We start from the raw sequence: 25,372 nt of genomic DNA on the forward strand, positions 1-25,372 counted from the left end.
TGTGAAAAACTGTTTTAAAGGGACTGTTCAACAGATTAAAGCGTCGTTCGACGCGAATTGATATTTTGGGAAACTACAAGGATTGCTTATATAGCTAAAAAATACCTCCGGCTTTGACGTGAGCGTGGATGATAGAGTGGTAAAAACGAGAGACATTTTACTCCAAGCTTCCATGACTCTAGGGGTCAGTGGTTCTAGCCCTGTGGAGATTTACGTTTTTTCTTCTTTTTTTAAATTGTATTCTTATTTTTTACTGGAGATTTTTAGTTCAAATGTTTAAATATATCAATATAAAGCATTTAAAGCAGTAAATGACAAGCTTTAAAGGGGCCTTTTCACAGATTTTGGCATATTTTGAAGTTTGTCATTAAATGCTTTATATTGATAAATGTAAACATTGGATCTTAAAAGCTCCAGTAAAAAAATAAGAATAAAATTTAAAAAAGGAAAAAAAAGTAGCCGGTACCAGGGCTCGAACCAGTGACCCCCGGAGTCCTGGAGTAAGTCTGAAGTAAAAACGCAGTAGCCCTCTCGGCTTTTCCGCCTGGTATGCACAGTATGTTATACCTTATATAAGCAATCTTCGTAGTTTCGTAAATTTAAACGACAACAACAGAACTCTCCATATTATTCAATCGTTTCTCGTTGCAACGCTTTATAATTTGTAGGTTTTCAAATCGTCAAAGGATACAAATAATGGCTATATTGGACTATGGTAAATGTTCAGTAATACTGTTTCCTCACAAATATCATAACTAAAACGAAAATTTGCGAATCTGAAACAACATTTTTCAATTTTGTCAATTTACCAAACCGTGAAAAGATCCCTTTTATACATGCCAAAATCTGTTGGACGGCCCCTTTAATGAGTTGCAGCATCGATATTATGAAATTCAATGACGGCAGCCGTGAAAGGTAGTTCTCAGAAATTGAGTTACACAAATAATTTAATTCGGTTTCTAATTTGATTCTTTAATTAGTCGACGTTCCTATGTAAGGCGTGAAAACTGTTTAGTTGCGGCATCGATATTATGAAATTCAATGAAGGCAGCCGTCAAAGGTAGTTCTCTGAAATTGAGTTACACGAATAATTTAATTATCTTTTAGACAATTGATAAATAGATGGTTTCATACAAGCAATATATCAGTTCACTGAAAATGGCCGTGTCTTTAACTGTTGGGAAAAAATTCTCCTCTTATGGTGCATTAACAGGCAAAATTGAACAGTACCAGCGTTCAAATTGTGTACAGTTTTACAGGAGTTAGAAACTAGATGTGTGTGCTGCGACCTGTGTCTCGGCTGGTTCCATTACCATTGTGCAGCAATATCGGATACTCCTAAAATGTTCTAGATAAAGGGTATAGATTGTCTGATACACGCTTGAATACGTTTTTACGACTTTAAGTTCAAACGATGCACATTCTCGATGTCAAAAAGTTGTACTTTACTAAAGATCTTAAAACTAGATGCGTTTGCATTACGATCTGTCTCTGACAAATGTATGATTCTGTAAATAATGTGAGTCGCGTTCTGAGAAAACTGGGCTAAATGCATGTGCGTAAAGTGTCGTCCCAGATAAGCCTAAGCAGTCCGCACATGCTAATCAGCGACGACACTTACCGCTTTTATGGTATCCGTGATTAGCCTGTGCGGACTGCACAGGCTAATCTAGGATGGCACTTTACGCACATACATTAAGCCCAGTTTTCTCAAAACGCGGCTCATGTATTATTTCTTTAAAGTGACATGTCATTTAAGATATGAGCAACTTCATTTGTCACACAAGCGAACAACAAAGACACGGATAAGGCTGTGTATTCACACTGTATAATCAGCGGCTTTGTTGCCGCTGCATCATTAATAGACTTTACACATCAAAAAGCAATCATTTTAGTTCCGTTGATTTATTTGTTTGCATAGTCGACATTACATTTCGTGAAATGGTGCCTCATATTGTGAAAATAGGGTATATAACTTCATGTTGTATTTGCTTTTGTCAAGTGCTATAAAATCATGTTTATTTGTTTTCGTTCTATTATGCTTTTTAAAATTTCTGTAAATTTACGTTTCCATTTGTCTTTTATCGTTTTATCCTTTTCACGTTAAGTTTCCTTTTATTTGTTTTGTTATAAACGTTTCTCATTGTGATGTCGCAATTTTCATTAACTTAGTTAATATTATTTACTATATATTTATTGTATACATTTGATATTTGCATTTACAATACGTATTTATATACTCCATAACTGTGATTTCTATTGATTGCTGTAATTGTTGTTTGGCGGAATAAATTTACATTTATATATCTCCCTTGTTTACACTCTTTATATACTATGCACGTATCGGATTTCCAACCACGACGAAACATAAACCAGATTGCAAATTCCGTGACGACGACTACACGAACTAGTCTAAAGGCTAGAAATTTCGGAATCTGCACGTAGATCAATAATTAATCAATATATTTATGTGTCATAACAGCTGTACGGTTAGACAATCTCCATAGGAAAGGCTATACGTACAGAGCAGTACGGCTACCCTCTTGTCTAGCCGTACGGGGCCGTACGACTAGCCACTGCCTAAATATTAATATATTTCGAGAAAAACTCACAATATGTTCTCAAAAGGGCATTTTTAGGCCCAAAAACCACCTTAAGAACGCACGTGACGCGCTTAATAACCCTCCCTGACCCCCCGGGCTTACTCCCGGGCCAACACCTTCCTAAATATACCAAATATTCCAGATCTAGACATGAGAAATTTAAAAAAAGTACATTGTATTATGGTAAAAAAATGGACACAGCGCCTGAGGGTAGGTCACGTTGACCCCCTTAGCCTTTCCCCGGGCCAATATTTAGGTCAAAGTTTTTATTTTTTCCGGTCCGGCATACAAATATAATAATCGTGCCAAGTTTCAAGAATATAAGTCAAGAAATGGTCGACTTTGGTCACTTTAAACCGTATAAAGAGCACAAAACACACAAACATCTCATTGTATTTGAGGGTACCCCTGTTTGACACGCCCTTTCCTGGCCCCAAATGGTCACACAACCATATATCTGGTATCGTCAGGTCCGGTGAACGTATATCTATCCATATATACCATATTCTGGCATTAAATATCACGTTTAGTAGTTTTAACAATTCTTATTGTATAAAAATGAGGTGAAAAAAGCCAAAAAAAAGGTCTATCAGCTCCCCGCGGAACACAAACTGTTATATCTGTATAATGCTTTAAAAATCCTGCCTGATTTTTAAAGACCTTTTCAACGGTATATATGGTTACACGGTACTCTGTTGGTAAATAGTGCCTAATAGTGGTGTATATTCTCACTTTTAGTGCTTTGTAATCCAAAAATAGTGGCTCCAGCACGTTATAACTCGTGTAGCACGTTTATTTGTTTGGCCGATTTTTAATTTTCAAGTGTCTATTTGTTGGAAATTTAGTTATCTTTCCGTCAATATTAATTAATGTCAGTTAAATTGCGAAATAAAATCACCAGACATTGCCAAACACCCCGCTGTCTAAAAAACACAATAAAAATCGGAGTTCTCAAGGCCCACAACTTCATTATTACCCCCCCCCCACTTACCCCCGGGCATATTACAGGGGCTTGTAGAGAGTTACACCCTGCATCTACACACCCAAAATAAGGGGTCTAGCTTTGAACACTAAGAAGAAAAAAAAATTCATCAAAAAACAGAAAATAACAACATTTAATTCAGAACTCATTGCGCCAAGGGCCATAACTTTTGAACGGAAGGTTCGATCATCAAAAATCTTTCAGACCCTGACGCGCGCTGTCAGGACCTTTCCTACAATGCCCATATAATGACCATAAACTGAGCCTGAATTATGGCCACTAGCTTAAACCGATTCAAGCCAAAGAAGTTCGCTAGTTGGGAGGATCCTAGTACATAGGATAAAGTCTGATTATTGTTTTTTAATTAGGGGGGTGGATTTTGGGGTTCGAGTCGTGGGTTGGCTGATGTTGTTTGGCCATGTTTAGAACTTAGGGAAACTTGGTAAATGGAATCAAAACTAGGGTCCCATCCCTGAAACTTGTGTGTGTGTCCATACTGAGGTAAATATACCACGGGACAATTGTGACATACTATAAGTGTGCTGTGTGTGTGTGTGTCCATACTGAGGTAAATACCACGGGACGATTGCGATAGACGTCTGCAGTCGAAATTGAATTTTAAACTTATAATAACCGTTCACTATACGCAACTAGTGTCATTGACGATATTTGAATTTCTTATATATATATATATATATATATATATATATATATATATATATATATATATATATATATATATATATATTCATTCATAACAATTTACTACTGTAAATGATGTTCTATGCACTCGAAGTGTCACATGAACAATTCTTTACAATTATGAAATTAAAAATTCGCTTATAAAACCCGTAAAGCAATCACTTTATAAATACTTCCGGAGCGTACGTAAACATTAACGAATCATCAGACACCTATTCTCATTGATCAGATATCGCGTGTGCATGTAATAGCTATCGCATGCGCACGTTATCACTCTTGCGTGCACACGTAATAGCTATCGCACGCGCACGTATTAGCTATATCATTCTCACATAGTAACTATAGCCTGCTGTCCTAATTTTATTGCGAACATGATCAATACTATCGCCTGCGTATGTAATACTATCGCGTACTCATGTATTTACTTTCGCTAATGAAAAAGCTCTATTTATGTCGCTGAACCATTACACCCCAGTTGCAGCATATCGGCCTTTGCATAGCGCACTTACGACCGCCAAGATATATGCATAACGCAAAGGTGCTCATTATGCAGTCGCCAGCAACGTTTCGAGCAGTGACTAAGCATAGATCGCCATGTTGCCGCGATTATTTCGACCTCATTCCAAATACATCGAATACGACGTCTGCAAGAGGCACTGAAGAGAGCGCGTTTGGAACGCCGTAGCAACACATCTTTGGCATCTTCATATCTGCAAGCGTTGTATAGACGCGCTAGAAAAGTTTAAGGGTCGGAGCCATCGGCGTGTTGTGTTGGCGTCATTCAAACCCTTTTATACGCCAATAAAATGGCAGAAAGCAGCCACCACCAAATAAATAAAATTCGAGGCATCTTCAGCTAGAAAATTGTTTTACGTTGTCACGTGCACAAAAGTGTCCATATTAGAATCGGGCTCGGACTCTTGGCCAGACTCGAACTCGGACAATTTACTAATGTCTCAGACTCGGTCTCTTTGCCAGGCTCGGGCACGGACTCATGATCGGACTCGGGCACAGACTCATTGTCGGACTCGGATTCCGAGATACTGTCGTCACAGAGAGACACGTCCATGACCTCAACCGGTGGCCTTTCTCTACATGGCACACAAACAAAAGGGGTTCGATTACGCCGTTCACCATTATGTTGTATTGAGCAAGTGTTACACCTAAAAGTATACAACTAGTCTTGATGGAAATTTCTTTGTTTCTTTTTTTTATCCATTAAATTCCTTTTTTTTTTCTTTTCGAAATGATAAGGACTTATATGAAGCATTCGGTATTGCTTAATATAAAAAAATACAATAAACACACCTTTTTTATTTATTTTTCAATATGTTAAGCTGCTTCTGTAAACATAAGTGCATTTTATTGGCTATACATGTTATCAATTCTAAAGCGTCACTGATATGTTGTCTAAAGTACTGGCAAAAATAAGGTTAATGCCAAATTCTATTATGACGATGACAATAGTTTTTATTAGAATTAAACTTTTACACATATTTATAGCCGTTACCTACATTACCAAAAAATTCACAAAAAGCAAGAAAAAAAACATATAAAAAACTTCACGTCTTTGATATATAGAAATAACTTTTAGGAGGGTACGTGTTGACCAAATCGGGTACGAGTTGAATAGTGGGGGAAGGTGTTGACCAAAAATCGGGTACGAGTTAACCAAATCGGGTACGAGTTGACCAAGGTAGTTGTTGACTTAGGTACGAGTTGACTAGTTTCGCATGTTAGTGCTGTCAACGGGTAACAAGGGCGCATGCGCAGAAAATCAACATGGCCGCCGCACACTGACTCGTGACTTGGTTATTGAGATTTCGAGGTAATATTGTGCATAGAAATGTCTGGACCCGCTTCTGCAGTGGGTTATATACAAGTAAAAACATTCCCGAACTGGGAACAATGTAGAGCATATGCAGACGTTCACAAACTGCCGTTTTATGCAAAAGATATTGATGTCCATGCATTCAGGGTTTATGTTTTCAGTATCGAAGGGCTTTTGAAACTAGCGAATTTCGTTACATTCATGCAAATGGACGCCATTGTCGTAAATATAGTACCAGTACAAGCAGCTGGTATAGATGGATTTTAGGGTGGAAATTGAGGTATCAATTAAAATTAAATAAGTGGTTATGATATAACTTTGGACACATATTTGTCTTAGGGTGGAAATTGAGTTATCAATTAAAATTAAATAAGTAGTTATGATATAACGTTGGACACATGTTTGTCTTATGTTACATCATGAAGTGTTGGAACGGTCCATACAATCACCGAAAAGCACAGAATAGCACCGAAAAGCACTTAATTTCTCTCTATATATATGCAATAAATCGTTTCTAGTGTTTGTAAACGGGTTTAATTAGTTATAAATGATTATATGATTGTATGTGTATACTACCTTTTGTTTATTATGAGGTATTAATGCCCAAATGGTATATATCGGCAATATACCAATAGAAAAGCACTCAATTTCTCTCTCTATATATGAAAAATTGGGTTGTTATTAAGTGTGTAAACGGATTAAATTATTTTATAAATGGTTATATTTCATGCATATTTATACTACCTATTGTTTATTATGAGGTATTAATACCCAATATTGGATATATATCGGCACTATACCAACCCAAAAGCACTTCATGTGAAGACCGAAAAGCACTCAAGACCGAAAAGCACTCAATTTCTCTCTATCTATATATAAAAAATTGCGTTTCTATTGTGTGTAAACAGATTTAATTAGTTATAAATGGTTATATTTTGTGCATATTTATACTACTTTTGTTTATTATGAGGTATTAATGCTCAAAATTGGATATATATGGGCAATGTACCAACCGAAAAGCACTTCATGTGAAGACCGAAAAGAACTCAATTTCTCTCTCTATATATGAAACATTTCGTTTCTATTGTGTGTACACGGATTTAATTAATTATAAATGTTTATATTTCATGCATATTTATACTACCTTTTGTTTATTATGATGTATTAATGCCGAAAATTGGATATATATCGACAATATACCAACCGAAAAGCACTTCATGTGAAGACCGAAAAGCGCTCAATTTCAGGTTTCATCTGAATACCTTCTACTTCATTATACTCATGATCATCATTTCCATGCTCCTCCTCCATTTACTGTCGCTGCTTAACTCTGCAGCTGTAAAGAAATTATGGGGATGTGATAATGCCACAGTACCATCTATTGTTGAAATTAATGAGAAAACAACAACAGAACAACAAAACGGTGTTAACCCAAGACTATTTGACCTTTTGCACTGCATTTCACTGACATACAAACACGTTATTTACACTAACACTGTTTCTGGGAATACCAGTAGTGCTATATCACTACCATCTTAAGTAAGCATAAACGCAGTGAGGTACTAGGTACACACACACACACACAGTAGAATTATGTACTCAACTGAAAACATACAGACAGGGGTATCCATAGTCTATTGTATAGGTAACACACACATGAATCAAAGACATGGAGGCAATACTGTCCAGAAATGTCTTGATGTCTGCAAAGCCAGCTCATCAGGCAAAATTATCATGGTCTATGACCTCATTAAATATAACCATAAGACCCACCTCTGCATTTTGGCCTTTGTTGCTCATTTTGGAACCAGAAGAGCTTAAATTGAAGTAGTTTTCAGCAATACTGGATGGCTCATTTCTAGAACCACTCCCATCGTCATCTTCCAGATAAGAAAAACATCACATGTTAATGAATATTATCTTGAATCAATTGAATTTTGCACTTCCAAACTGTTTTTCATTTTTAAAAAAGCAAGCAGTTCACAAAATTATCATTCATAAGTCATACTGAAGTTACCACCCTTTCCAGAGGCCACAGACTGGTTGTACGGCCTAATAAGGGTTCAAACCCACAGTATTTAGTTATTGTGGTAAAAATGTGCATTGATGCGATCCAAAGGTTATTATAACATTAACTGTTCAGACATAGTAAGGTACGAGGCACAGTGGCACACACACACACACACACACACACATTGGAAACATAGTACATACAGATAGAGGTATTCACCAAAATGTAATTCTTTAAGTAAGATGGTAAAAGATCAGAAACAAATCTCCACAACAACCAATTTATTATAATACCAGCCTTACCCCTTAAGATTGCCCTTTCTTGTCTGTTCTTGGAACAAGATGTGCCTTTAGATGAGTCCATTTCCGCACTGTTAGAACTGGTAGGTTGAAAGCCAGCTTCTTTGTCATCATCATCATTATTTAATAAAGCACTCTCTGGCAACTGTGACACAGTATTTGTATTTGCCTTTCATTTTGTTTTAACCTCTTTCACTGCATTTTACAGATAAACAAACACCCTATGTACATTACCTCTGTTTCTGTGAATACCTGAAGTGCTATATAACTACCATCTTTAATAAGCATAGTTTTTTACATGATTTTCTGTATTCAGTGGGACTCGAACCCACAGCAGCCAGAGACCCTGGTAAACAAACACACTGCTGTATTAAATTAAATGTATATGCAATGTATAAGGATTGACATATGGAAATTTTGAAATGCTTTGAGGTACCAGGCACAAACACACGTAGTAGAGAGCTATGTACTCAACTGAACACATACGGACAGAGGTATCCATAATCTTTTGTAAAGGCAACACAAATATAAATCAAAGACATGGAGGAAATAATGACCAAAGCCGGCTCATCAGGCTGAATTATCATGGTCTATGACCTCATTTATTATAATAATCAGACTCACCTCTGACGTTTTGGCATTTGGTGCTCATTTTGGGACAAGGAGAGCTTGAAGAGGCGACGTTTTCAGCAATACTGGATGGCTCATTTCTAGAATTATTCAAATCTTTATCTTAAAAAAAACAAAAAATCCCATGTTAATGAATTTTTCTTTCATTGATTTGGTTTTGCTCATGCAAACAGTTTATATATATATATATATATATATATATATATATATATATATATATATATATATATATTTAAATAAAACAGTTCACAAAATTGTCATAAATAAGTAATAACTGAAGCAACAAACTCCTCAGAGGCCACCTACTGGTTTTAAGGCTTAAGTAGGGTTCAAACCCACAGCATTTACCGTACTTATTGTGGTCAAAAAGTGCATTGATACAATCCAAAGATGTACCGGGTCATATAACATTTACTGTAAAGACATTGTGAGGTACAAGGCACACACACACACACACACACACACACTAGAAACACAGTACATACAGATAGAGGTATTCACAAAAAAGTAAAACTTTAAGTTGGTATGGATTGACATCTGGAAATGTTAAAACGCTGTGAGGTACCAGGCACACACACGCACGCAGTAGAATGTTATGTACTTAACTGAACACATTCAGACAGAGGTATCCATAGTCTATCGTAAAGGTAATAAATATATGAATAAAAAAACATGGAGGAAATAATGACCAGAAATGTGCTGAAGGTTAGCAGAGCCAGCTCAACAGACCAAATTATCATGGTCTATGATCTCATTTAATACAATAATCAGACCCACCTCTGCACTTTGGCCTTTGGTGCTCATGTTGGAACAACAAGAGCTTGAATTTGAGTTGTTTTCATCAACACTGCATGGCTTATTTCTAGGACCACTCCCATTTTTATGTGCCAGAAAAGAAACATCACATGTTAATGGTTTTTATCTTTAATCAATTGGATTTTGCACCTCAATACAGTTTTTCATTTTTTTAAACAATCAGTTGACAAAATTATCATTCATTGGTCATAACTGAAGTAACAACCTTTTCAGAGGCCACGGACTTGTTGTATGGCCTAATATGGGTTCAAACCCACAGCCTGTAGTTATTGTGGTTCAAAAAAATGAATACAAACAAAATGTGTAATATTTACTGTACAGACATTGTGAGGTACGAGGAACACACACACACACTAGAAACAAACTACATACAGATAGAGGTATTCACCAAAATGTTATTCTTTAAGTAATTGGTAATGTATCACAATCAAATATCCCAAACAACCCAAAGATAGCTGACCATTTATTGTAATACAAGTCTTTCCCCTTAAGCTTGCCCTTTCTTGTCTGTTCTTGAAACAAAATGAGTGTGTAGATGAGTCCTTTTTAGGACTGTTAGAACTGGTATGTTCAAAGTTAGATTCTTCGGCATCCTCCTCCTCATCATCTGTATGAAAAAAAAAACACTCTCTGTAAATTGTGACAAAGTATTTGTATTTTCCTGTCATTGTGTTTTTACCTCTTGCACTGCATTTCACTGATAAAAACAAATAACCTACAGTGTTCTGCCGTGGATGCGCCCTTGCATTAATCGATTAAATTTGAAAGTTGTAAAAGAAATCGAGTAAATGCATAATTAGAACGAATTATTTCATTGGACGTGACGTCATTTCGCTGCCAATCCTTAATTTACTTTAATAACACTCTATTTCGTTGGTAAGTTGAGACTCTAACAACCAATCAGTTATCAAGGAAATTTCCACACCTATCAAAATGGCGGAAAGTGACCGACCGAAGAAAACAAAATCTATTTTGAGTTTTTTTTCCTCCGGCAAGTAAAATAAGAAAATATATCGATAGTAATAACACCCCAACAGAGTCTTCCCAAGGACCAACATCGTTTAGCAATGACGAAAAAAAAGTCTGCCCCTAAACGTACATGCCAAGCAAATTGGCTTTGAGAATTTTCTTGGTTACTGTTTGACACAACAAAATGACATGCAGTTTGTGCATAAAGCCCAAACAAGAAAAAGCCTTTACTATCGGTAATTCTAATTTGAAAAGGCTTTAGATCACTGGAGAAATGTAAAGCAAATGTGAATCTTTGCCTCTAATTCCATTGAAGCAGATGTAGACAGACGTAAATGTAGACATTAAAAACATGTAACTGTTCAAAGTTTTGTTAATATATTGACAATTGTTTGACAGTTTAAAAAAATTAAAAAAATGTTCAAGTTTGAATTAGAATGTAACATCCTGTGGACTGGTTGTAGGAATAAATCTAGCCAGTTTAAGAGTGCAAGTTAAAGGTTATTAGTTTCTGAAAATATAATTCTGCTACAAATGTATTTCTCTGTCCCCAAATTTTTCCCTTTTGTCCCCACTTTTTTAACCCTAAAGGGTCCCTGTCCCCAACAGTACAGATTCACAGCAGAACACTGAACCTATTTACATTACCGCTGTTTCTGGCAATACCATAACTGCTATATCACTACCACCTTTAATAAGCATAGACCCTACATTTAAAAAAAAAATTGTGTATTCAGTGGGACTCAAACCCACAGTTTACAGAGACCCTTGTTAAAAACACACTGCTGTAATGTATATGCAATTTATAAGGATTGAAATCTGGAAATGTTAAAATGCTGTGAGGTACCAGGCACACACACACACACACAGTAAAATTCAACGTACTCAACTGAACACATACAGACAGAGGTATCCATAGTCTATCGTATAGGTAACAAATATATGAATTAAAGACAATTACGAAATAATGACTAGAGATGACTTGACGGCTTTCAAAGCCCGCTCATCAGGCAAAACTATCATGGTCTATGACCTCATTTATTACAATAATCAGAAACACCTTTGACGCTTTGGCCTTTGGTGCTCATTTTGGACCCAGGAGAGCTTGAAGAGATGTTTTCAGCAATACTGGATGGCTCATTTCTAGAATCGCTCCAATCTTTATCTGCTGAAAAAGAAACATTCCATGTTATTGGTTTTTATCTTTCATTAATTGGGTTTTGACCCTGCAAACAGTTTATTTTTATTTTTTATCAAGCAGTTCACAAAATTATCATATATATTGTATAAGTCATAACTTGAGTAACCACCTCCTAAGAGGCCACCAACTTGTTGTACGGCCTAAGCAGAGTTCAAACCCACAGCATTAAGTTATTGTGGTCAAAAAGTGCACTAATGCAATACAAAGGTCTAATAAAACATTTACTGTACAGACATTGTGAGGAAGAGCCACACACACACACACTAGAAACACACTACCTACAGATAGAGGTATTCAACAAAATTTAAACCTTGAAGTAAATTGGTAAGAGGTGACAAACAAATCTACACAACAACCAAAAGGGAGTTGATCATTTATTATACCCCCACTAAACGAAGTTTAGGGGGATATATAGGATTGAGCTTGTCTGTCTGTCGGTCGGTCGGTCCGTGTCCGCTCTCAAATTTAAGTAGTTTTCATCCGATCTTCACCAAACTTGGTCAGAAGTTGTATCTTGATGAAGTCTAGGCTAAGTTCGAACATGGGTCATGGCAGGTCAAAAACTAGGTCAAGGGATCACTTAGTGCGTTTTAAACATTGAGCATGGTGTCCGCTCTCTAATTCAAGTAGTTTTCATCCAATCTTCACCAAACTTGGTCAGAAGTTGTATCTAGATGATGTCTAGGTCAAGTTCAAATATGGGTCATGCCGGGTCAAAATCTAGGCCACTGGGTCACTTAGTACGTTTTACACATTCAGCATGGTGTCTGCTCTATAATTCAAGTAGTTTTCATCCGATCTTCACCACACTTGGTTAGAAGTTGTATCTAGATGATGTGTAGGTTGAGTTCGAACATGGGCCATGCAGGGTCAAAAACCAGGTCACGGGGTCACTTTAAACATTGAGATTGGTGTCCACTGTTTTTTGTGATCAGAAGACAACATGCAAAATATTCTGTGTCAATGCGGCATGTGGGGGTTTTCGTCACGTCTGTGACAAAGCTCTAGTTGCAACACCAGTCTTACCAATTAAGCTAAACCCTTTTTGTCTGGTCTAAAATCCAGATATGCATGTAGATGAGTCCTTTTCTGCACTGTTAGAACAGGAAGGTTCAAAGCCAGCTCCTTTGACATCATCATCATCATCATTATCTGTATGAAATAAAGCTCCCCTTTTCAACTGTGACAAAGAAACTTGTTTAGGCCTTTCATTGTGTTTTTACCTCTTACACTTCATTTCACTGATATAACGATACATTTTTGTGCATAACACAAGTTTTTGCAGTGATACTGTTGGTATTTAAAACTTACTTGTTTACATATAGCAACGAATACAAATAAACAGGAACTGGTAACTGGTTTGTTGTGAAAACCACATGGAAAGACAATAGTGTCTGTTTCTTACTAGGTTCATAACTTTACCATTTTTCAAGGGATTGGATACATACTTGCGGGACATCTCTGGTATTTTGTACGTTGTATGTTATTTTACTCAAGAAGGTGCGTTACCGCAACAAAACAATATAGCTTTCGGTTTTTCATTGGTAATTTTGTCAATAGTAAAGATATTTAGATGAAATGAAAAGTAGATGACATTATACCTCTGTATGATGGTACTGCTTCTTGCTACTAAGTGCTTTCTTAAGGTTTTGTATGCCCCATTCTTCGAAGAAGAGGGGGTATATTGTTTTTTGCCTGTCTGTCATTCTGTCTGTCCCAAAACTTTAAGGTCAAATATATGTGTCAAAATCTCTCAAAAAATGCGGAGAAACACTCTGCGTTTAGGTTTACAAAAATGTGGAAAAAGAGGGCATAAGTCATCCTATAGATGCTGACAGCTCTTGTTTGACCATATGTTTAGTGTAGCTCTGGAGAGCAAAGACCAGACCAGTGCTAAACTTCATGGATCACGTTATTACAGTGTACATTAACATAGTGTCTTTTCTCCTTTTTCTAGACACAAAGCAGGATGTGGAGGGTATTCCAATATCCCGGACAGGAGCGGTACACCAGGGTTGCAGTGTCAGTTCAAAACCAAATGAGGTGTCAAAGCCCCAGAAATGACGCTTTCAAGTACATGACAGGTAGGTTCATTGGTTAGATACTTAAGCACTTGCTATGTATGTACCTCTGTTTTTTAACAGATGTTTGTCATCTTTATGCGTGAATACCTCAGTATGATCTCGAGGACTTTGTGTGGGTGTGTACCTCTGTATAACTGCACTGTTTCCTGTGTGTGCCTCTGCTTGCTTGGATGGTAGGTTGCAACATAGCCTAGAACAGACCAGTACAAACTACCTGGATCACTTCATTACAGTCTACATTAACATGGTGTCTTTTTCTCCTTTTTCTAGACACAAAGCAGGATGTGGAGGCTGTGCCAATATCCCCGACCAGTGCGGTACACCAGGGTTGCAGTGTCGGTTCAAAACAAGATGAGGTGTCAAAGCCCCAGATAAATGACGCTTTCAAGCACATCACTGGTAGGTACCTTTGTAAGTTACTTTAGCACTTGCTACATCAGTATCTCTAATATTGCACTGAAACTTGTATACTTAAGGTTTGTTTGAAGGCAGGTTTTTTGTAAGTCCATATGACCTTGACCAGACCAGTACAGAACTGGTCACTTCATTATAGTCTGTATTACACCTGTGTCTTTTTCACTATTTTCCAGATGGCGTGCAGGAAGATGTGGAGGCTATGCCAATATACCCGACCAGTGCGGTACACCAGGGTTGCAGTGTCGGTTCAAAACCAAATGAGGTGTCAAAGCCCCAGATAAATGACGCTTTCAAGCACATGACTGGTAGGTACCTTTGTTAGGTACTTTAGCACTTGCTATGTATTTACCTCTGTTCTTTAACAGCTGTTTGTCATCTTTATGCGTGAATACCTCAGTATGATCTCGAGGACTTTGTGTGGGTGTGTACCTCTGTATAACTGCACTGTTTCCTGTGTGTGCCTCCGCTTGCTTGGATGGTAGGTTGCAACATAGCCTAGAACAGACCAGTACAAACTATCTGGATCACTTCATTACAGTCTACATTAACATGGTTTTTTTTCTCCTTTTTCTAGACACAAAGCAGGATGTGGAGGCTGTGCCAATATCCCCGACCAGTGCGGTACACCAGGGTTGCAGTGTCGGTTCAAAACAAGATGAGGTGTCAAAGCCCCAGATAAATGACGCTTTCAAGCACATCACTGGTAGGTACCTTTGTAAGTTACTTTAGCACTTGCTATGTATGTACCTCTGTTCTTTAACAGCTGTTTGTCATCTTTATGCGTGAATATCTCATTATGATCTCGAGTTCTTTGTGTGGGTGTGTACCTCTGTATAACTGCACTGTTTCCTGTGTGTGCTTCCGCTTGCTTGGATGGTAGGTTGCAACATAGCCTAGAACAGACCAGTACAAACTACCTGGATCACTTCATTACAGTCTACATTAACATGGTGTTTTTTCTCCTTTTTCTAGACACAAAGCAGGATGTGGAGGCTGTGCCAATATCCCCGACCGCAGCTGTACATCAGGGTTGCAGTGTCGGTTCAAAACAAGATGAGGTGTCAAAGCCCCATATAAATGACGCTTTCAAGCACATCACTGGTAGGTTCATTGGTTAGATACTTAAGCACTTGCTATGTATGTACCTCTGTTCTTTAACAGCTGTTTGTCATCTTTATGCGTGAATACCTCAGTATGATCTTGAGGACTTTGTATGGGTGTGTACCTCTGTATAATTGCACTGTTTCCTGTGTGTGCCTCCGCTTGCTTGGATGGTAGGTTGCAACATAGCCTAGAACAGACCAGTACCAGTGTTTTTTATGCCCTCGGTAGGCATATAGCAGTTGAACTGTCCGTCCGTCAGTCAGTCAGTGTGTCAGTCTGTCCGTCCGTCAGAAAAAACTTAAACGTTGGCCATAACTTTTGCAATATTGAAGATAGCAACTTGATATTTGGCATGCATGTGTATCTCATGAAGCTGCACATTTTGAGTGGTGGAAGTTCAAGGTCAAGGTCATCCTTCAAGGTCAAAGGTCAAAAAAAATAATTATTTCAAAGCAGCGTTATCATGAAGGTGCACATTTTGAGTGGTGAAAGTTCAAGGTCAAAGGTAAAAAAAAAATATATAATTATTTCAAAGCGGCGCAATAGGGGGCATTGTGTTTCTGACAAACACATCTCTTGTTATGTCTGTATGTCTGTCCACCAGATGGTTAAGGAAAAAGCCATTGAGTTTCTGAATGTTTGTGAAGAGGAATGGACACATGAAATTTCTTACGCTGCCTTGCATACACTTACAGATAACAAGAGGAACAAGCAGAAGATGCTGCCTCTGTCTGAAGACATTTCAAAGCTTCAGACACACCTTCAGAGAACTTCTGAATCATTGACGGAAGCTTTGGAAGAGAGATTTTTTAAACATAACTGGGAGCTTCTCAGCAAAGTAACACTGGCAAAACTTGTTCTGTTCAACAGACGGCGTGGCGGAGAAACAGAGAGAATTGAAGTAGTGCATTATGAAAACAGAAGAAATAAATCAGAGCAGGCACCTACAGAAGTAGAAGATTCTTTAAGTGAAACAGAGAAAGTCCTTTTGAGAACACTGTCCAGAGTTGAAATTCGTGGGAAAAGGGATCGTACTGTCGCAGTCCTTCTTACTCCAGACATACAAAAAAAACATTGATCTTCTGCTGTGATACAGAGCAGACGCAGGTGTAGATAAAGAAAATGCATTTTTTGCAAGATCCAATTCTGGGTCGCAGTTTCCTCTTAGAAGTGCAGACGTCTTAAGAAAATTTGCAAAAGAAGCAAGTCTGGAATGCCCAGAAAGTGTCACTAGTACAAAATTGAGGAAGCATGTTGCCACAGTGGTCCAGATTTTGAATCTTAGCAAAAACGATTTGGAAGTATTGGCAAGGTTTATGGGGCATGACATCAATATTCATAGATCATTCTATCGCCTCCCACAAGAAATAATCGAAGTGGCTAGGATGGGATGTCTTCTGACAGCCTTTAACAAGGGAACTATTGGACAGTTCAGCGGGAAGTCCATTGATGACATAGCTTTCGAATTAGGTAAGATGAGAAAAGAAAATGAGTCTTGACAAAGTTGTGTGAAAATTAACAGTGTATGAATTTTGAATAATTTAGGGTGGCAATATACAATATATTAACTGCTTAACTGGTTAATTGATCAAACATCAGATTATCAGTTAATATAATCGGTATCAGAATATTGTTTTCTGAAAAAAAAGAACAAGCTAAACACCATGTTTAGCCCACTATCCTTTTCAAATTGCATTTTTCTTAGGTTCTCCTATCAGTCGTTCCATATGCAGTTCTTGTTATTGCATCAAGTCAGAAACTGCTGGGTTGTTGTTGACCAAACTTGCCCATCTAGTCAGAAACTGCTGGGTGGATTTTGACCAAATTTTGCCAGATTGTTCCCCTAGCGGCCTAGTCGGTCAGGTCAGATCAGACAGGTCAGGAGTTATTGCCCTTTGTATGAAAACTGACTGAACTTCTTGTTATTGAATCTAATCAGAAACTAATGAGTGGATTTTGATGAGATTTACAAGATTGTTTTCCTATAAGTCGAGTTGGTATGTAGATGCGGCCACATTTTCAACTTCTTCCATATGAAACTTGATCAGAATGATTGTGCAAAATGTAGGTCAGGTTTAAATCTGGGATAAGACACTAAGGCATGGGGCCAAATTTTAGAAAAGCCTTTTGACCACATTTTCAATTTTATCCCAATGAAACTTGGACAGAATGGTTCTCTGTATAATTGTAGGTGAGATTTGAATCTGGGTCAGCAACTAGGACATAAGGCAAGATGTCTTCCTTCTTACAGTCTTCTTTTTGAGTGATGCAGGGTCATGATAATGCTATTGTTCTTTCTTTGACAGATAATGGTGTAAACAGTGAGAGTGAGGATAGCAATGATGAAGAGGAAATTCATGAAGCAGATGACTTGACTGAAAGTAAGCTAAAATTCATATAATCCATACATTGCCCACTGTTCATGAGCACATTTTTATGCCCCTGAAGGTGGGCATATAGTGATCGTACTGTCCGTCTGTCTGTCTGCCCTTCCGTCTAAAATTCCGTCACACAATGTAGCGTTTAGGTTTCCAAAAATGTGGAAAAACACTGCGTTTAGGTTTACAAAAATACGGAAAAAGGGAGCATAAATCATCCTATGGTGACAGCTCTTGTTTTCAACTCTTAAGGCCATATTTAATTCCCACATTTTAAGTTTGAAACTTAAATGTATGTATAAAGCTTGTTGAAAAAGTGTGCATTTGTACCCCTGTAAGTTGTTTTAGAACAGCATACTGGTACAGTATTGAAATATATATATATATATACCGGTATATACATACTACTCACTCATGCATTGGTGTTTGCATCCGCTCCACACCTTGGTTAAAGGTTTTGTTGCTCTTTCTCTTTAACTTTGTTATTATTACGTGATGGATTTGTTTCAAACTTAAAAAATGTGTTCCTGATCAACACATATACCATTTAACACAAGAGCCATAACTTACCCATATTTCAAGAATTATCCCCCCTTTTAACTTAGAATTGCAGGGTAAAGTTTTGGTGCACTTTCAATCTATATTTGTAATTACATGTACTGGATGTTTTTGATTCAAACTAGTGTGGACATCATATGACACAAGGTCTATAACCAATATTTAATAAATTATGCCCCCTTTTTATGCCCCCCTTCGAAGAAGAGTGGGTATATTGTTTTGCACGTCGGTTGGTCGGTCTGTCCACCAGATGGTTTCCGGATGATAACTCAAGAACGCTTAGGCCTAGGATCATGAAACTTCATAGGTACATTGATCATGACTGGCAGATGACCCCTATTGATTTTCAGGTCACTAGGTAAAATGTCAAGGTCACAGTGACTCAAAATAGTTAAATGGTTTCCGGATGATAACTCAAGAACGCTTAGGCCTAGGATCATGAAACTTCATAGGAACATTGATCATGACTGGCAGATGACCCCTATTGATTTTCAGGTCACTAGGTCAAAGGTTAAGGTAACAGTGACTCGAAACATTAAAATGGTTTCCAGATAACTCGAGAATCCTTACGCCTAGGATCATGAAGCTTCATAGGTATATTGACCATGACTGGCAGATGACCCCTATTGATTTTCAGGTCACTAGGTCGAAGGTCAAGGTCACACTGACTCGAAATAGTAAAATGGTTTCTTGAAGATAACTCAAGAATGCTTACGCCTAGGATCATGAAACTTCATAGGTACATTGATCATGACTGGCAGATGACCCCTATTGACTTTCAGGTTACTAGGTCAAAGGTCACGGTCACAGTGACTCGAAACAGTAAAATGGTTTCCGGATGATAACCCAATAATGCTTAGGCCTAGGATCATGAAACTTCATAGGTACATTGATCATGACTGGCAGATAAGCCCCTATTGATTTTCAGGTCACTAGGTCAAAGGTCACGGTCACAGTGACTCGAAACAGTCAAATGGTTTCCGGGTGATAACTCAAGAATACTTAGGCCTAGGATCATGAATCTTCATAGGTACATTTATCATGACTGTCAGATGACCCCTATTGATTTTTTAGGTCACTAGGTCAAAGGTCAAGGTCACAGTGACAAAAAACGTATTCACACAATGGCTGCCACTACAACTGACAGCCCATATGGGGAGCATGCATGTTTTACAAACAGCCCTTGTTACTTGGAATTTTATGTTAATGTTTTGATGCACTTTCAGTACATTTTTACTGTATTTGATTAAAACTTAAACTAATTGTTCCTCGTTATCACCCACATCAGAAGACTGGAGGGCCATATAACTCTCCCAAATTTTTCAAGAAGTGCCCCATTTTAACTTAAAATTTCCAGTTAAAGTTTTGGTGCACTTTAAATCAATTTTTGTGATTACCTGAAGGATTTGATTCAAACTACTGCTTTACTTTTCTGTTTTGCACGCTTTCCATGTTTCCATGTGATTGTCCCTATATGTTGGAGAGGTGTCAAACAGTGTATTTTTAGCTCACCTGAGCACAAGGTGCTCAGGGCGAGCTATTGTGATCACTCACTATCCGTTGTTAGTCCGTCCACACTTTCAAATGACATCTCCTCTGAAACTATTTGGCCAACTATTTGCCATGGCAACCAGCAGGAAAAACTTTAAAAATCTTCTCTTAAACCACAAGGCATAGAGCTTAGATATTTGTCATGTAGCATTGTCTAGTGGACCTCTACCAAATTTGCTCAAATGTTATGTCGGCTTCTTGTCGGTGTTGTCGTGGTCTGTTTGTTGCTTGTTATATGTTGGTTTTGGGCTGCATGCTCTTTGTTTTGTGAAATGGCTGTGCGCTTTGTGTGCCGCATTTCCTGCTGGACTTCATTTTGTCTACTCTTAGCACTTGGTACATATATACCTCTGTATGTTCTTTAATGGCTGTCATCTGTGGATGTGAATACCTCAGTATGATCTTGGGGTACTTAGTGGGGGTGTGTACCTCTCTATGATTGCACTGTTGTCTATTTAGATCAGTACAAAACTCCTTTTCTTGCAATCTGCATTACCTTTTTGTCTTTTTCTCCCTCTTCCAGATGCCATAGAGGAAGATATGGAGACTGTGCCAGTATCCACACTGGGTGCTGTACAGGGTTGTAGTGTCAGATCTAATCCGGATCAGGTGACAGAGCCCAAGAAAAGTGGCAATAACCGGCCCAAGACTGGTAGGTTCATTTTGTTAGCTACGTTTGCACATGCTGTGTTTGTACATCTGTATGTTATTTAAAAAGAATGACTCCCTAGGGTCCACTGATTTATCAATTGATCCCAATAATTTTGTCCGCTCCATATCTCCTATACCCCTGGTCCAATTTCGATGAAACTTCACAGGAATGTTTAGTATGAAGTCTAGTTATCATTTTGTTCCGCACGGATTATTTTTGACTGAGTTATGGCCCTTTAATGGTCATTGTAGAAAAAAAAATCCACTCCATATCTCCTATACTCCTGGTCCAATTTTGATAAAACTTCACAGGAATGATGATTATGAAGTCTAGTTTTGCATATTGTCATTTTGTTCCGCTTGAATAATTTTTGGTGGAGTTGTGGCACTTTAATTGTAAATTTAAAAAAAAAGTTTGTCTGGAACATTTCTCTTAAACTATAGCTTGGATTTTAATAAAAATTCACACAAGTGATCAGTATGAGGTCTATAGTTGTGCATGTTGTCATTTTGTTGCGCTCTGATATTTTTTGACGGAGTTATTGCCCTTTTATGGTCATTTTAGAATAAAGTTTGTCCAAAGCGGTTCTCCTATACTATTTCTTGGATTTTAATAAATCTTTATAGGAATGATTAATGTCTTGCCTAGTCGTGCATATTTTCATTTTGTTCAACACAGATAATTATGCCCCCGGATCGAATGATCGGGGGCATATTGTTTTTGGCTGTCTGTCTGCCATTCCTTCATTCTGTCTCAAAACTTTAACATTGGTTAAAGTTTTGTGATAACTTTTGAAATATTGAACATAGCAACTTGATATTTGGCATGCATGTGTATCTCATGGAGCTGCACATTTTGAGTGGTGAAAGGTCAAGGTCATCCTTCAAGGTCAAAGGTCAACAACAACAACAAAAGCGGCGCATTAGTGGAAATTGTGTTTCTTTCAAACACATCTCTTGTTTTTTTAATATTACGCACTCTTGGCTTTATGTTCCATAATTACATTACATATCGGGAGACATTTGTTATTTCCAAAAACAATCTTCTAGTAATTATTGATTTCCAGAGCCTATTTAATGATTTTTCTTACATGACAAAAAATAATATGATTAAAATCTGCAATGTAACAACTGTAATAGGTAGCAGGTGTATTCATAAAGTTGATACAATGAAACAATTTTCCCATGCTTTGCTCTATCATATTGATTCTAATTTGTACAGCGATTTTCTATCTGATGTGGTATTAACCTATAAATAAATTTTCCATGGTGGAAGTTGAAACCGAGAATGCTTAAAAAATCGTCTCTGTTTTTCGAAACCCTCGTAAGTCCAATTTAGCCACTTTTGAGGAAAAGGAAAAAACTAAATATCTCTGAAACGAATAAAACTGCCTGAATCAAATTAAATTAACAAAATTATTAACTTGTTGTACTGCCTATTATTAGATATTTGTCAACAATAAGTGATTGACAGGAAATGGGGAAAGGTCATCGCTTAAATGTTTGAAAATATTTGATTATTTTTCAGACTTATCAGCTTTTATCGAATGTTTTTTTAAGTAATACCATTTTTTCGACTTTATAAAATAGTTATACTGGTTTATCGAATTAATGAAATTTTGATTATAATGCGCATTAAAACAATGATAATGAAAACAATTGCACTTAAAAAACATACTTTTATTATTTGTAAACTTTTCAGCGATTAAGGGCCATGATGGCCCTCTTGTATGCATTTTTGTGTCGCCTGGTACAAAGTAGCCGCGACATATAGGGATCACTTCTTTGTCGTCCATCCGTCACAAATTTTGTCGGGAGCATATCTCTAAAGCTATTGATGCTATCAACTTTAAACTTCACACAGTTATAGAGCTCATTAAGGGGAAGTGCAGCGACAAGAACCATAACTCTGAGTGGTTCCATTTTTAAATTATCTCCCTTTGTTCAAAAACCTTGTCCTTGTCATATCTCAAAAAGTATGGAAGCTATCAGCTTCTAACTTCAAACAATTATAAAGCTCCTTAAGAGGAAGTTCAGGGTCAAGAAACCATAACTCTAGGTTTTCCCATTTTCAAATTATCTCCCTTTGTTAAAAACACTTATCTTTGAAATTGGCTCTCATTAGGTGACACCTGCGATTATTGATCGCTCTTGTTGACAATGGTTCTTAATTTTGGCAATAGAAACTCCAGTTTTACCATGGTCTTATTTACCATTATAAATCATTGGCTTTAACAACTGTCAACCATCTTTTGTGTGCAAATACCACTGTGTTAGTTTGGGGAGTTTTGTGTGCAGGTCTGTGTTCTCTACCCAAGCCCTTCCTTGGTTTAAAAATGTTATTGAATGGGTCTGTTTCACATTAACTGTTGTGTGCCGATGTTTAAAAAGTATTACGGGGGAAACAGAAATGGCGTTGTATAAAAAAAAGCTTCCAGGTTTATTGTGAGGCGAATCATTTGACTTGTCATTCAATTAATGTTTGATATATTTCAGGAAAAGTAGTGAAGCTTACAGAACATCAGCACAGGCTACTGAAAACTTTGTTCAAAACAATTATTGCAATGAGAAGGGAACTACAGAAAGATGAGTGTGAAAAGGTTTCTAGGAAACATGACGCTCTTCAGAACCTCACCTGGAAAAAAATTAAGAACACTGTCCATAATTGGATAATGGCTGAGAAACGGAAAACAAAAAGATATTAACATTCAGAATGTAAGGCTAATTTACTGAAATGGATCGTCATTATGTGACTGAATTACTGTAAAGGATAAGCACTATTAGACTAATTGTTAATCATTATGTGATTGAATTGTTGTAAAGAATGAGAACTGTAAGGCTAATTATCCCCCGCCATAGGCGGAGGGATATTGTTTTGGCGTTGTCCGTCCGTCTGTCCGTCCGGCACTGTTGTGTCCGGAGCCATACTTTGGAAGTGCTTTGGCGGATTTCATTGAAACTTGGTATGAGTGTATATATGGATAAGAGGATGATGCACGCCAAATGGCATTGTACACCATCTGTTAATAACGGAGTTATGGCCCTTTGTATCTTGAAAAAATGCTTTTTAATATAAGCTTAGATATTTATTTCCATTAACACATGAGCCAGAGCCACGAAACTTGCCGTGGCTGTTCTCAATCATCTGGGAGTGCTTCACATTCAACACCCATAATCCTAGGGGCTAAGGTCACACATTGAGGTCAAAGGTCACAAATTTGATGAATTCTTCATTATTTAGTTATTCCTTTACTATGCATCAAGGTATTCACATCAAGGGTCAAGGTTACACAAATGCTTCATGTAAGGTTGTACGCTAAACCCCTAAACTGACCAGCATTTTTCCCATAATTATGTATACATCTTTGTACTTAAAATTACAGGTTATAGATTTTGTGCTCCATCAAGGGAGAGCATATAGTCGCTGACTTGTCTGTCCTTCCTTCTCTCATAATTATATTCCGCCAAAGGCGGAGGGATATCAAATTGGTGTTGTCCATCCGTCCATCTGTCAGTATGTTCATCCGTCTGATTTGCACCCATCCTTGAACAAAATGTATGTGGCGGGGGATATCAATTCAACGAATTTGCTTGTTGATCATCATTTTAAGATTGATCATCTGTAAAGGATAAACATTGTAAGGCTAATTGATCATCATTATGTGGTCGTCATTGATTATATGTACAGTGATTGAATTACTGCAGAGTGTGAGCAATGTTAAGCTAATTGATCATCAATAAGTACTGTGAGGCTACTTTTAATCCTCATTATGTGACTGAATTATTGCATAAGACAGGCACTGTTATGCTAATTGATCGTCATTGATTATATGTACAGTGATTGAATTACTGCAGAGTATGACCACTATTGGGCTAATTGGCCATCATTATATAATTGTCGTGTGATTGGATTGCTGTAGAGAATGAGCACTGTTAAGGTGATTGACCATCAATATATGACAAAAATACTATAGAAAAACAACACTGTCTGGATAATTAATCATCATTTAATGAAAGAAATACTGTAAATACTTATAAAAAAGTTCAGTATGAGCTTATTTCATGTAGTAGTAATTCCTTTTTAGGTGTTCTTTTGTTATTTCAAACAAGGTTTAACAATGTTCTAGTTATTATTTGAGTAACTTGTTTTTATTGTTTAAGCAATTCTGAAATAGTTTATTATATTTTTATGTCCCCCACTATAGTAGTGGGGGACATATTGTTTCTGCCCTGTCTGTTGGTCTGTTGGTCTGTCTGTTTGCGCCAACTTTAACAGTTTGCAATAACTTTGGCTATATTGAAGATAGCAACTTCATATTTGGCATGCATGTGTATCTCATGAAGCTGCACATTTTGAGTGGTAAAATGTCAAGGTCAAGGTCATCCTTCAAGGTCAGAGGTCAAATATATGTGGCCAAAATCGCTCATTTTATGAATACTTTTGCAATATTGAAGATAGCAACTTGATATTTGGCATGCATGTGTATCTCATGGAGCTGCACATTTTGAGTGGTGAAAGGTCAAGGTCATCCTTCAAGGCCAGAGGTCAGATATATGTGGCACAAAACGCTTATTTTATAAATAC

At 37.3% G+C, this 25,372-nt stretch overlaps 1 protein-coding gene across 1 annotated transcript; it reads left to right on the top strand.

Annotated features, from left to right (window-relative positions):
- The first annotated feature begins 6,059 nt into the window (after positions 1–6,059).
- LOC127840339 (uncharacterized) lies at positions 6,060–23,492 on the top strand. Its single transcript, XM_052368747.1, has 9 exons — positions 6,060–6,115; positions 14,002–14,128; positions 14,399–14,527; positions 14,719–14,850; positions 15,120–15,248; positions 15,518–15,646; positions 17,956–18,030; positions 20,660–20,788; positions 23,284–23,492. The coding sequence occupies exons 2-9, from the start codon at positions 14,014–14,016 to the stop codon at positions 23,490–23,492; spliced, it is 1,047 nt and encodes a 348-aa protein (XP_052224707.1). The 5' UTR covers positions 6,060–6,115; positions 14,002–14,013.
- The last annotated feature ends 1,880 nt before the right edge of the window (positions 23,493–25,372 follow it).

This window comes from Dreissena polymorpha, chromosome 8 (genome assembly GCF_020536995.1).
Source record: "Dreissena polymorpha isolate Duluth1 chromosome 8, UMN_Dpol_1.0, whole genome shotgun sequence".
Taxonomy (NCBI): domain Eukaryota; kingdom Metazoa; phylum Mollusca; class Bivalvia; order Myida; family Dreissenidae; genus Dreissena; species Dreissena polymorpha.

Excerpts from the sequence above, each read along its gene's own strand:
- LOC127840339 (XM_052368747.1), top strand. The coding sequence starts at position 14,014 with ATGTGGAGGGTATTCCAATATCCCGGACAGGAGCGGTACACCAGGGTT. Across the intron at positions 14,129-14,398 it reads CGCTTTCAAGTACATGACAG|ACACAAAGCAGGATGTGGAG; the intron begins GTAGGTTCATTG and ends TCCTTTTTCTAG. Across the intron at positions 20,789-23,283 it reads CAATAACCGGCCCAAGACTG|GAAAAGTAGTGAAGCTTACA; the intron begins GTAGGTTCATTT and ends GATATATTTCAG.